This window comes from Globicephala melas, chromosome 14 (genome assembly GCF_963455315.2).
Source record: "Globicephala melas chromosome 14, mGloMel1.2, whole genome shotgun sequence".
In the NCBI taxonomy this organism is placed as follows: domain Eukaryota; kingdom Metazoa; phylum Chordata; class Mammalia; order Artiodactyla; family Delphinidae; genus Globicephala; species Globicephala melas.
Genome location: NC_083327.1, coordinates 1,798,807 through 1,813,687, shown reverse-complemented (window position 1 = coordinate 1,813,687; position 14,881 = coordinate 1,798,807). Strand labels below are relative to the sequence as shown.

Here is a 14,881-nt window from a genome sequence, read left to right as displayed (position 1 = left end):
TTGCATTTCCTGAGCAGAGAGGATCGTTATAGGAACGTGTTAGAACAAGCAGTTCATCACTGTAATACTGTATGTGTTAAATATTAGGTCCCCATGAGGTATTTAACTAGTGATGCTAAATAAGTCATTGGTTATAAAGGAATATACTGCAAGAGGTGTGAGGTGGAGATATAGTTTGGGGACTCATGAATATACAGATATCTTTATGGTTTTTTGAATAGATGAAAATGCTTCTGGGGAAAATGTAGGAAAAAATGGATAAAAGATTGAAGATAAAGCTCCAAGGAATTCCAAACTAAAGACCAGAATGAAGAGAAGAAGCCAAGGGAGGAGACAGGAGTAGGGAGAGAGGTAGGAAGTATGGGAGAAACCAAACGTTTCAGAAGATAGTGGTTGGTTCTGTTAAATATTGTTGAGGATTTGAATAAAATGAATATCCCAAACCGTGCTTTGAATAGAACAGCATGGTTGTATTTCTGGAAATTTACATGAATATTTTTAGTGACATGATGACATGACAGCTGGATTAGAATGGCTGGAAGAAAGAATGGAATGTGTGAGAGATCTGGCCAATACATCTCTCAAAATGTGTGTCTAGAAAGGGGAAAAAGAAACAGGGAAATAGCTAGATAAAAATGTCTCTTCAAAAAATGTTATCTTAGTTTTTTTCCCACAAATGTTTACTAACTCCCAAATATGTAACTATGTACTAGGCCTGGGCTTTCAGGGGAAAGTGGAACAAACATAACCAGCTGCCTAGAGGCACATTTAGTTTACTTATAAAGACATATAAGTCAAGTTGGCACACAAAAAGTCATATAATTAACAATTTTGATTATTGGCATGGACACTACATATTGACTTTATGTAGGAAATTCTAGAAAAGCTAGAAATAAAAATACTTATCCCAACTGTATAAGCACAAAATTATGTCAATATTACATAGTTTACACCAAAGTATTCTTAACGTTTGATCTCCGATCATTAATATATATATTTTTTATTACTATGGGTGAATTATATCAATCTTCAGAATATCATTCCTGCTTTCAGGTTGACGCCCACATTACCTTTCATCTCCCCATCAAGTTAGACAACTGCCTACAGAAATCTGCCTGTATCCTCTATAAGACAGCAACACTGAATCAATTAGTGTCTTAACCAGAAAAAAGCAGAAACCATCTCTAGCATTTATAATAGAGGGAACTGGTTACAGAGGTGAGGGACGAGATGGGATCCAACCAAAAGTTAGCAAGGCAACTGGAGATTAGCCACGGCACAAAACCACTGCAGGATGGAAGGGGGAAGTGTTCACCGCACAGGGCATCTGGAAGATGCAGGCATGGGAGCGGAAAGGATGCAGTCTGGGACACCATGTGCATACGTTGGCATGTGGGGGGCAGAGATGTCTACGTTTTGCTCCCCCCTCACCCTCTCCCGAGACCCTAGTGTCTCCCATTGGTGGAGGCCAGCTAATGAGGAACCCAGGAAGTACAGCCTGCAGAGGGCAGGATTCCTAGCAAAGCCTGAAAGCGGAGTGGGGAGGAGGGGATCTGAGGGCACAAAGGTCCAGGACTGACTCAAACAAAAATTACAAACCCCGCCAGCTGGTGGTGCCAACATCCCTAACATGACGACTGCCTGGTCTCCAAGACTGGAGAGTACCCAACGTCTTGGTGTTTACTGTGTTGAAGTTAGTGGGACAATGCATTAGTTTTCCATTGCTGCAGAACAAATTACTACAAGTTCAGCAGCTTAAGACAACCCCCATTTATCAGCTGTAGTTCTGTAGGTGAGCAGTCAGCCTGAGATCAGTGTGTCAGCTGGGCTACATTCTCCTCTGAAGATTGGGTGAAAATCTACTTCCAGGCTCATTTCTGCCAATGGCAGCATTCAGTTCCGTGGCCAGGCTGGCTGCAGCTGGAGGCTGCTCTCAACTCCTAGAGGCCACTTGAATGTCTTGCCACGTGGCTCCCTCTGTCTTTAAACCAGCAACAAGGCTCAAATCCTTGTTATACTTCAAATCCCTGGCTTCCTCCTCTATGACCAGTCAGAGAAAACTCTGCTTTTAAAAGGCTTATGTAATCTCCCTTTCTTAAGGTCAACCGTACCATGTAAGTCACCTAGGCTGATCATGGGGCGAAACCATCATGTATTATGCAGGGTCCATACACTGGTGGGTGGGAGAGTTGGGTGGGCAGGAAAGCTTGAGGGCCATCTTAGAACATAGCATTCTGCCTACCATAGATAGGATAGTAAAAAGTTTCAGTTTGTAATCCCCTCTCCTCTTATCTAATTAACAAGTTATGGGAAAAGTATACTATCTAGATGTGAACTATTGGTTATTGGTCTTGTGACTGGACTGTGATTTGTAACTTGTGGCATGAGAATTTTAAGTAGTAAATTGATGCAGTGAAATTTTTATAGAATTGGAAATGATGTAAACGATGCAAAAGTTTGCCAAAAAGTGGAGATTGTTTAAAGAGAACCAAGTTTAGTGAATCTTTGCTAATGCAACAGGACAGTTGCAATTAGCATAAATTGAAAGTTTCACTTTCAACTTCAACAAACCTGGGAAAAGCTTATTGTTTCTTAGAACTGTAATCAATGGGGCAAATAAATCTATACTTAGAGACTGATTTGCTTGGTTACTTTATCTTGGTTCCTCTGCTTGATGTATTCTTTATAATTCTACAAGGAACAACCATACCATGAATTTGGCACACCAGTGATCTGAATTGTTTCTTCTAATTATCTAAAAGATATTTCATTTTAAGAAGACAAATATTACCCAGAGAAAATTGTCAAAGAGCACCAAGCTACAAGTGGGTAGATCCAATGTTCTAGTCTGGGAAAATTAGTATGTATAAGGAGGCTGCCATCATGGCTGTGTGACCTGTGAGTTGGAGAGACCCTGCCATTAGAAGACCCTTCCCCCATCACACACACACACACACACACACACACACACACACACACACAGTCCAATGTTCTGCCGTTGTTGACTTGAATATTTAATCATTTCTCAACAAGGGGCTTTATGTTTTTATTTTCACTAGCCTCCACAAATTATGTACACAGTTTGCTATATAAACAATGACATATTAATAATGTATATTTCAATGGGGTTGGACAAATTCAAGCTTTCAATTATTTTAGTAAATTTTAAAGAGTAAATTTGTCCCACCTGTTCTAATGAAAGTAGATTCATCCACAGAATTAAATTGATACAAAACTGATTGCGACCACTGGGATCTTTGTTGTTGTTTGCTGTATTACATACTCATCATTTCAAGTAGAAAATAAGGATGAAGTACAATATTCCATTGTCAAATGTGACCATCTGTAGAATGAAAAATTATCTGCTGGGTTGTAAACTCATTTCAGTGAGAGATACTGTTTTGCCCAGATCTTAAAACATTATTGGTGATCATTAAATTTAATTGATAGTGGCATTTGTTAAACAGGCTGAGTAGAAGAACATTTTAATTTTTTATCTAAAATAATCAGTTATAGGGTAGAACTGTTCATAACAAATGTTGAAGTTGTAACAAGAGGCAAAATTATGATCGTGAGTGTGGGTTCAAGCTCCTCATTGCCTACATATGAATCCCAACTCTGCCATTCTCTAGCTTTATGGCTAGAGAATTAGGGAGAAGGGCTATGGTATCTTTTAAATCATACTTTCTTAATTAACAGAAATGATTTAAGGATAATTCTGCCTTAAGAAAGACTCATATTTCCAGTTTACTACTCTATCTCCATATTTGGATAGCTAATAAACTTCTCAAATTTAAAGTATTTAAATAGAAATCTGGATCCACCTCCATTCCCTAACTGGTCTCCACCAGTGTTCTTCAAATTAGTAAGTGGCACCTCTACTCATCCATTAACAGGAGCAAAAACCTGGGAATCATTTATTAACCTTCTCTTCTCACTCCAGACATCAATCTACCAACATATCTCATAGACTCTGTCTCCCAAGTATCTCCTGAAAGTACCCTTACTCTATCTACCACTACTTTCACTCCAGACTAATCTATTTCTGTCTCTCACCAAGGCTACTGCCAGCTTCCAACAGATGCCCCAGCTTCCATTGTGTCCCCTCTTCAGACTCTCTTAAGAGTCGATTATCTATGTAGCATTAACATAATCTTTTCATAAGTCAAACCATATCATTTTTCAACTCTAAATATTAAATATTCCAATGACTGCCCATCACACTCAGAATTAATTCCAAATTCAAGAACAAACAAATCATCCGGCACGATATCTCTCCTGGCCATGTCGATGACCTCATTTCCATCCACCAATGGCCTTCCCTCATTCTCTTTATCTACACTGCCCATCTTGCTGTTGCTCAAATACACAAGCATGTTTCTGCCTTGAGGCCTTTGTACTACCATTCCTTCTGCCTTGAATACTCTTTCCTCAGGTATTTACTTAATTCAGATCCCTGTTCAAAGAAGACTTCCCTAACCACTCGTCCAAAACAGCCCTCCCTGCTTTTCCTTATTATTTATCTCGCAAAATTTTGTCTTTAAGCAAATTATTGCTAGTTACTATTAATTAATTCTAAATCCTTTACTAAAATACAAGCTATATGATGGGAGAAACTTTGCTAATCTTGTTGACTAGTTCATTCCCAGCCTTTACAGCAGTCACTGACACTTAGAAATTGACCAACAAATATTTGTTGAGCAAAGACAAGCGAGCTACACAATATCCATTAAAAAGTGGATGGCCAGGACTTCCCTGGTGGCACAGTGGTTAAGAATCCTCCTGCCAATGCAGGGGACACAGGTTCGAGCCCTGGTCTGGGAAGATCCCACGTGCTGCAGAGCAACTAAGCCTGTGCGCCACAACTACTGAGCCTGTACCCTACAGGCCGCGAGCCACAACTGCTGAGCCCATGTGCCACAGCTACTGAAGCCTGTGTGCCTGGAACCTGTGCTCCACAACAAGAGAAGCCCCAGCAATGAGAAGCCCGCGCACCACAGTGAAGAGTAACCCCCACTAGCCGTGACTTAGAGAAAGCCTGCACTCAGCAACGAAGACCCAATGCAGCCAAAAATAAATAAAATAAAATAAAATTTTTAAAAAGTGGATGACCATATTCTCATAAAGCTTTGACTCAAAAAGTCCTATTTGCGTTGTGTTCCTTAAACATAGATTCAGAAATAAAAATATATTTTTTAAAGTCATGAAATTTTGTAGAAATGATGATCATCTTGGCACATATTAAGTTTCAATAAATATCAGTGAATAAAACATATAATGGCAGGCACTCAATACGTATTCAATGGATGAATGAATGAATGAGGATGTATTGGCCAAATAAGTTACTATGGTAACCACCAAGTTAAGAAAGAAATATACAAAATTAAAGGCTTACTGAATTAAAGCAAAGTTAAATATTTGAAATGCTATATCTTTCAATGTAATCAGGCAGATATAGAAAAAGAAATGTTCAATCATTTATGAGGTGCTTTTTAAATTTAATTTTCTCATAGCTAACAAAGAATATTATCAGAAAGACCAGGTGAGGCAAAGATTGATGTATTAGTAAGGAAAATGCTAGCTGCTATAACAATAACCTCCAAAATTTTGCTAGCCTGATACAATATAAATTTATTTTCATTCACATGAAGTCCAAATGAGTGTTTCTGATTTCAGATATTCTCCTTCAAATAGACTTTTAGGAACTTAGGCTACTTCCTTTCTGTGGCTACCCATCTTTAATATGTGTTTTCAGAGGTCAGCACACAAGGGGAGAGGCCGGAGGATCACACATGGTACATTCACCCTTCCTTGGGTAGAAGTAAGTCACATGATCACACAGAGACACAAGAATGACTGAGACATGTAATCCAAGAGGAAGAGGAGATAGGTTTAGTGAATATGTAGTGAGCTTTCCCATGAAGTTTGGGATTTAACTAAGGAAAATATGGAAGTCTAAGACAAATTGTGTTGGCATATGTGTATGTGTATGTGCCTGTGCGTATAGACAGAGAAAGTTCAGACAATTAAAATCTATTTGGAAGAACATTAAAAAATATGATTTAAAAGTTGCTAGTACTTGGGAATATAACAGGATGTTTTCTATCAAGCTCAAAATTGGGAAAGTAAATTCAGCTTTGAGAGTTAAAGGCTAAAAGCAGCAGAGGATGTATGTGAGCCTAGGCATGCAACATAGGAAAGAGGGAGCATGGCTTCCTGGCTACTGGACCTAAGTGTCACCTGGAAGATGAATGTATTAACACATCAATAATATAACAGTCAACACTATTAGAGAACACATGAGAAAAATAGAGACAAATGTCAGCAGTGCCAGTGTCAAGTTGTCTAATAGGTAGATAACTTTAATCAGTGATACATCAGTTAACATCAAGTATTCAAGATCATTCTTCTGGCAGTACCTTAGTCTGATGTTGTTAAGCATTTGGAAACTAGTTTTACATGTTCTGATCTAATGCACATCAGGGAAACCTGTGATTCTTGGGTAGCTCTGGTGACATGGAGAGAACTTGTTGATCACAGGGACTTTGAGGGTCCTTAATCCTGCGGTGATGATTTCTCAAGGTAGTTAATTATGGCTTCTGATTGTGATTCTGGAGGGAAAAGCTGACCATGACCATGCAAATATTTATCAGCTGTGTAACAGCTAGGTTTTCACTGTAAGCTAGCATATTGGCATTCTGGTTTTTATCCTAGTTTCCTGCGCATTGTCATTAATCTGTGAAGTCCTTCTAGGGCTTGCTGCTTACCCTTGAGTGGAGAAAAGGACAATCTCTTGGTCTTGAATGTGTGGAATGATAATAGATATGTTTTTCTTGCTGTTTCTTCTATTACTTCTAGCTTCACTTTTTACTGTTTTCTACATGTTAGATTTTTAAGGTAGTTATATAACACTGGCCTTTAAGCTTTAAATACTTTAATGTGTGAGTTGAAAGTGCATACAGAATATATAACTGTGAAACAAACAAAAAAGGGATAACTAAAACAAAATTTACATTTTGTACAAATTAGATACAATCTTGGACAAATACTGTAACAGTGAAGCAGAGCTACCTATGAATGTCTTTAGCGTTAGAAAACAGGTATGTGGTATTTACTTAAAATTCAAAATGTTTCAAATAGTATAACTAATTTTTAGCTCTGCATTTAAAGGAGAATCCCTGATCCATTTGCACTTATTTATACATGCCTCACAACTCTCTTTCCTATGAATTAAAAATTAATTTCTTTATGTGGAAATTATTTTATAAGTATATGGCAGAAGTAGGCCATTCAGGTCAAGCTAAAACAGAAAAGGAACTTTGCTTTTTAAACCAATGTGGATTAAAATGATTCAGAAAATCACAAGATAATGTCTTCAAATTATCTGTTGTAGATCGTGTGTTTTATTTTAGTTTCCAACTAAATATGACATTTAGAGAAGAAAAGTTTAAAATTTATAACAGAGTTTTTATATTCATATTTTCTACCATACAGTACAGATTCTTCATTGGAAAAAAATATCCTCAAAGCAAATGGAAAGTAGTATTTTGACTTAAAGGAATCAAGAATAAATTTAGGCATACAGTTTGAGCATATCTAAAATTTGAAAAATTTAATTAATTTTGAAATATAGGTAAATTTACTATAGAGATTCCATTTTCTACACAATAAGGGGGTGAGCTAACTAATATAACTATGAAAATTCAAATGGACCTCAAAACTAACTTAAAAATTCTCAGGGGCAAAGAAACTATGTGCTTAACTTTGCCAATTGTCCTTTGCAGATCTGCTCCATTGGGCTTCTCTGTGGTAATGAAATAAGAAGAACCACCTGTTTACCTCCCAGCTCTCAAGGAAAAGAGGCCACTTCCGCACAAACATACACAGTGCCCACCTCAGGGACGTCGGTCAGTAGCATCCCACCTGCCAGGGCTACCCAACTGTGGGCCATAGTGAACACTACTCCAGTTGGTGAAGGTAAGTAGATGAGAGTATGATGCGGAGAAGTTTGAAAAAGTTATGTTTGAAAACACATTTTCTGACTTATTTCAATATTTATTTTTCTAAGACACTTGATTTTTCAGGGCTATAAAACTGGCTTAGAATTTTTGTTGGTTATGTGCTGTGTTTTAAGTTTTAAAAACGTTGGTGTCCTTTATGAATAAATACTCTTTCTGAAACAGTGCAAAAAATGTTCATGAATAGTCTTTATTCTGATACGTGAATTTTGGTAGATAACTGAACCCCAATTCTACCTCATTTTGTTTCAACTATCAGTAAAACTTATTTAAAAGACCTGTACTACTTGCCTCATTATGTCTTTATTTAACATCCTCTGAATCATTATATGTAAACTTATATTCCTATCAATTTATTGGAAAAACATTCAGATTTTTAAAAATCTGTTTTTTCCTATTGGGAAGTATTTTGACATGTTGAGTATGTTTTGACGCGTCTTATTTAACTTACTAAATCAAATGGTGCCATATTGTATGTTAAATTCCAAATTCTTTCTTGTCTCTCAGGATAAGCAGAATGAGAATTATAGCCCTTAACAAGGTATTCCTTGTTTAAAAAATATGTTTAAAGCCTAATGGATATTATAAGCATAAAAGTATACTGCTCTATATATTTTCTGTATAATTTCTGTTCTTTTAAGGAATTAATTTGAAATATGGTATCTAATATAAAAAAATTGTCTATTCAGAAAGTAAAATGAAATTTCTAATATTTCTAACTCATTAGGTCAAATATTCTTTTATATTTTTCACTGTCAAAGAATTGTAAATTTTCATGTTTCATGCTTCAAAGGCATCATTATTTTGGAATGAAGGTTATTCTAAAGAAGACCATTTGTTCTGAATTTGGCCACCCCAGGGAGTATGAATAATAGAACTCTGCATTTATGCAGCTTGTGAAGTCACTAAACTTTCTCATACACTTTTATTAGAAATATGATTTACAGAGCCACATTAGTCTGCATATATATAATGTGTATAAGGTACAGTGTAATTTGCAGAAGATTCAGCCCAGGGCTTAATCCATTTTTCTTCTTCCTTTTCTTTCTTGCTCTCTCGTTCTTTCTTTCTTACCTTTTCCTCTCTGAAGGTCCAAAACAGACAGACTTTTTCCAGCACGACGTTCTCCCAACCACTGGTTTGGCAGCATTAAATATTGGAACGTCCTCTGAAAGCTATCTACTCAAAGAACTGATTTCCACTAAAGAGCTTTCAGCAAAACACAGTCTTCCTTCTTCAGCAGATGTTTCCTCTTCTCAGTTTCTGAATTTTGGTGCTCATGACCCAGCACATATCGTCGGGGGCAAAACATCTGTATCATGTATGCCCATCCAAACTCCAGTGCGCGCACCAGGACTCTTTTTCCCTGATAGGGGAGAGAGCACCCCGTTTATCATCTCATCCTTAATGACAGATTTTATTTTTCCTACACAATCTTTATTATCTGAGAGCCCCCGGACTGTTGTCTTGTCTGCTACCACAATGAGTTCAGTAATTAGTGGTGTTCCAGGGGCTGATGTTGAGTTAAACAGACACTCATTACTCTCCCGTGGCTTCCCGCCCGCAACTGCTTCCGTGAGTGCACCTCCAGTCGTCTCTCAAGAGGATATTGAAGAATATTCAGCTCTTTCGTTAATTTCAAGAAGAGAGTCCTGGAGACTGCTGAGCTCTTCGATGTCTCCCATTTCTCTTGCTGAGATAATCATATCCAAGCCGGTAGCCATCTTAAATTCATCAACTCTGCACCAATTCACCACACAAGCCTCCATTCCCAGTGAAGAGCAGGTTATTACCGAAGCATCCAGCAACCAGAGACTCACAAATATCAAACCACAGGCTGCTGATTCTTTAAGTGAATTAAGTCAAACATGTGCAACGTGTTCTATGACTGAAATAAAATCCTTTCATGAATTTTCAGATCAAGTTTTGCATAGCAAACAGTCCCACTTTTACGAGACATCCTGGATGAATTCAGCAGTATTAGCCAGGTGGTTTGCACGAATGGGAACACAAACTATCACTTCTGGACATTCACTTCCTTCGGCTGCTGAAATCACGCCATCAGTGGCAATCACAGAACTGTCATCTTTATTTCCTTCTACAAAGAGTACAAAAAGAAGAATTTTAGTCTCATCCATAGAAGAATATGTTACCCTATCAAGTAATTTGGATGTTAATTTATGCTTGGATAAGATGTGTTCATCCATTATCCCTTCACAAACTGTCCCTTCAGACCTGACGAATTCGGATTTGACTTCACAACAGACTGCTGATGATCCTTCAGTATCAGAAAACATTTTTAAACTATTGAAAATAGGACTCTATGGTACAACTTTGGGTCCCACTGAGATGCTGAATGAAGACAAGTTACTGGGCGTGCGAGAGCATGAAGGGTCTTATACCCGGTTCAAACCTCACACAGGGGATGGATCTCTAAATTTTGAATTAAACTTTCAAAGTCATCCAGAAACTATACATTCAAGTGACCTCAAAAACAACATGCCACGACATGTAGACTCCACGTCTGATTTTTCAGAAGTAACCTCTCCTGTAGCATTTTCTATAGTTTCAGCAACTCAATCACTTCCAATACAGACCTCTGTCCCCATGTCTGTAGTTATGCCAGATTGGACATATTATACAGATTATCTGACCTTAGCACCTGATTTAAGAGAAGAGGTCAGAACTTCTTCAGAATGGTCCAGATGGGAGCTGCAGCCTCGTGGGCGTGGTCAGGAATCTCCTGTGGCAAGTCAAAGGCTTTCCATCACTAGGTCTCTTATCTGGTCTTCCCTGGAGCCCATTCCGGCACCTCCTCAGCTGATGATTTCTGGTGAGTTCCTCAGTTTTAGTTCTGTAAACTTTTAGAAATGAGTTTCTTTTCTACAGAGAAGAAAGAGCCTGTCATGGTCACCAGGTGCTCTAAACAGCCTCTTTGTAATCAGGGCAGCAGCCAGTTCAATGGAGATGGCCCCTGCTGTTGTACCTGTCACAAGTGGTTATTCTTTACACACTGCCACAAAGGCTCACAGATCAATGCAAGAGTATGTTGGAGATGGCTATACCACAGGCAATCAATCAGCAACCACTAGTTCAAGTTGTCACAATGGATCTTACAAAGTTTTGGAATAACTCTTATTATTCTCATTTCTTGAAATAGCTTCTTTGTAAGATTGAACACAATATAACAAACACTTTCTAACATTTTCTTCAGAGCTGGTACTTTTTAAACTGTAAAGATGAAAAAACTCAAGGGAACTCTATTGGATTTTCCCATCCTACATGGTGTGGCTTATCAGTTTTTCATGCAAAGCCGTGATGCTTTCACTGTATACATAATACAGAATATAAATTAATGTCTTTTATTTAACAGAAACACCATATAGCAACTGACAGAAAATAATATCCTGTATATGAATTTGAATTCAGAGTCTTGAAATAATTAATGAAAAGCCACTTTTCTTAGATAACTGCTCTTAGCTTAAAGCATTTTATAAATTACTAATCTCCTTTACCCTTGTAAATTACTATCAAGTTAGGAAACGTGCAAAAAAAGTTTAAGAAATTGTATTTTACAGAAAGAGGATATTTTGCATTTTTAAAAGAGTTCTATCTTGTGGCATTTCAAGTGTAATTGTGGCAGTGAAGTTAATTTTTCTTCAGTGAGGAATTTATTAGCTTTGTGTGTGTATGTGTTTGCGTATATGCTTCAGAAGAAATACACATTATATCAATATTTTAAAGTTTTTAAGTGAGTGACTTATGGCTGGCAAATCAGTAATATGAAAGACCAAATCATTATATTCGGTGTGTCCAATATGATATGATTTTCTTTACAAAGTTTCTAAAAATAACATAGTAAGTTTAATTACAAATTTAAAAGTAGAATCCTCCTTGTGCTTTTATAAGATGACAGCTGGTTGTCTAATTTATGACTTATCGACAATGCCTAACACGTCACTGCTCACAGAGAAGGTTCTTAGTAAATGTAGCTGAGTTACACCTCCTCTCCTACAGTAACCCCATAGCCACCACTGACTGTCCAGACAATCAGGACACAAATTCCCCATTTCTAGGAAATTGAATCCTAGTTTTGCCCTTTATGAGCAAAATCTTGTCACATTGCATTTTGCTCATCCCTCACTCCAACTGCAAACATCCTTTGATGGTTTTGACCTCCTCCAATTCTCCTAGCCTCCTTCTAGTTTCTCTTGCCTCCCTAATCCTTTTAGACAAGGTAATCAATCATTTCCAAGACATGCTGGCATTTTACCAATATCTTCATCCACTGTATTGGTCAGGGTCAAATCAGGGAAAAGATAGCAAACTCCAACTTGATACTTGGGGAGAGTTTAATAAAAAGATCATTTACAAATATATGGGTAGGGTATAAGGAAACAATGAGGCATAGTATGGTTTGCTGGGACTAGTACCAGCAGAATGTCATTACTGCCCCTAGGCCAGAACGGGCAAAGGAAAGGGCAGTTACCAGGACCCAGAAACTATGGAGGAAAGCTGCCAGCTTACAGAAGCTGTGGCTTCTCTGTAGGGGAAGACAGAGCAGTCCAAGGCAATCCAAGATGGAGAAGTCCAGGAGATGTACACACAACCTCACTGTCTCCTGTCCCTGTTGGCCAAACCCATTCAGGATCTGGAAAAGATCTTTAAAACCACATCTGGTCTAATATTTTCATGTAAAGGAAAGGTGAGGTAGGCCATAGTAGAATGGCCTGCAGTGCTAAAATCTTCAGTACGTTCTAATACACTGCCAAAGTATGGAAGGAATGTGTCGCTGACGCAGGGAGAATTTCCTTGTATGTTTCTAAAGTGAACCATTGGGCATTACTATTTCCTCCCTTCATGCTTCTTCCATACTAGGAAGTATAAAAGGTGGAGAGCCTGTTATTCTGTGCTCCCTTGCTCTGGTGAATTCCTCACCTTGCATTGGGTTGCTGAGAAAAAAAAAAAAAAAGATACCCCAAGCACCCTCTTGTGATCAGCAAAGTGAGCATCATGGCACAACCTCTACCAGTGCGTCTCCTAGAGTTTGGTGGGACTTTTGACGCATATTATTGCTATTTTGCAGTCCATCCACAGCTCTATTAAGCTGAATGGAAGGTGTTGTGGTACCCATCCTCTAAACAATCCAGTCTTTGTGGTTTGGTCTAACTCATGAAGAAAATGAAACCTAAGAGAGAAAAAAGAACATTTTTTAGCAGTTCATATTAATTTTCTGTAGTAATATGTCTATTTTTTTTTTCTACCAGTTGTTTGGGAAGAGTGTAAGGGAGAGCAACCGGAGATTCCTGACCCAAATATTCTCTAGTAGCAGTGGGTAACAAAAATAGCACAAAAAGAAAAGTTTGCATGAGTTCCATTTATTCCATTCATGGTTGTAACGTTTCAAGTTAAAAAAAAAAAATCCAGTACTATATTAGTAAAATTCTAGAAAATGGTAAATGTTATTTTCTCCAGGAAGAAAAGAATGAGTCAAAGTAAGATATTTAATAATAAAATTTACCACATCATTAGATATAAAGACATTGACATTTATTTTATAGTTTACTGAGAGTGTTTATTTTTTTCTCTTTTCTTCTTTCTATTCTAAGGGATTTACATTATCTCCAAATCTTTTAGGTATATATTATTGTTGACAAACATAACAATATAAATAGCTCACAATGATACTTAATCCCATTCTTTTTTTTTTTAAACATCTTTATTGGAGTCTAATTGCTTTACAATGATGTGTTAGTTTTTGCTTTATAACAAAGTGAATCAGTTATACATATACATATGTTCCCATATCCCTTCTCTCTTGTATCTCCCTCCCTCCCACCCGCCCTATCCCACCCCTCTAGGTGGTCACAAACCACTGAGCGATCTCCCTGTACTATATGGCTGCTTCTCACTAGCTGTCTATTTTACGTTTGGTAGTGTATATATGTCCATGCCACTCTCTCGCTTTGTCACAGCTTACCCTTCCCCCTCCCCATATCCTCAAGTCCATTCTCTAGTAGGTCTGTGTCTTTATTCCAGTCTTACCCCTAGGTCCTTCATGACCTTTTTTTTTTTTCTTAGATTCCATATATATGTGTTAGCATATGGTATTTGTCTTTCTCTTTCTGACTTACTTACTCTGTATGACAGACTCTAGGTCCATCCACCTCACTACAAATAACTCAATTTCGTTTCTTTTTATGGATGAGTAATATTCCATTGTATATATGTGCCACATCTTCTTTATCCATTCACCTGTTGATGGACACGTAGGTTGCTTCCATGTCCAGGCTATTGTAAATAGAGCTGCAATGAACATATTGGTACATGACTCTTTTTGAATTATGATTTGCTCAGGGTATATGCCCAGTAGTGGGATTGCTGGGTCATATGGTAGTTCTATTTTTAGTTTTCTAAGGAACTTCCATACTGTTTTCCACAGTGGCTGTATCAATTTACATTCCCACCAACAATGCAAGAGGGTTCCCTTTTCTCCACACCCTCTCCAGCATTTATTGTTTGTAGATTTTTTGATGATGGCCATTCTGACTGGTGTGAGGTGATATCTCATTGTAATTTTGATTTGCATTTCTCTAATGATTAATGATGTTGAGCTTTCTTTCATGTGTTTGCTGGCAATCTGTATATCTTCTTTGGAGAAATGTCTATTTAGGTCTTCTGCCCATTTTTGAATTGGGTTGCTTTTTGTTATTGAGCTGCATAAGCTGCTTGTAAATTTTGGAGATTAATCCTTTGTCAGTTGCTTCATTTGCAAATATTGTCTCCCATTCTGAGGGTTGTCTTTTGGTCTTGTTTATGGTTTCCTTTGCTGTGCAAAAGCTTTGAAGTTTCATTAGGTCCCA

General features: G+C 37.6%; 1 protein-coding gene across 1 annotated transcript in view; it reads left to right on the top strand.

Moving 5' to 3' along the window:
* EYS (eyes shut homolog) overlaps positions 1-14,881 on the top strand; it is a 1,661,361-nt gene that overhangs the window by 798,906 nt on the left and 847,574 nt on the right. The window contains exons 23-24 of the mRNA XM_060283543.1: positions 7,785-7,977; positions 9,109-10,851. Of these exons, the coding sequence (XP_060139526.1) occupies positions 7,785-7,977; positions 9,109-10,851 (1,936 nt within the window). The remainder of the gene's footprint in view (positions 1-7,784; positions 7,978-9,108; positions 10,852-14,881) is intronic.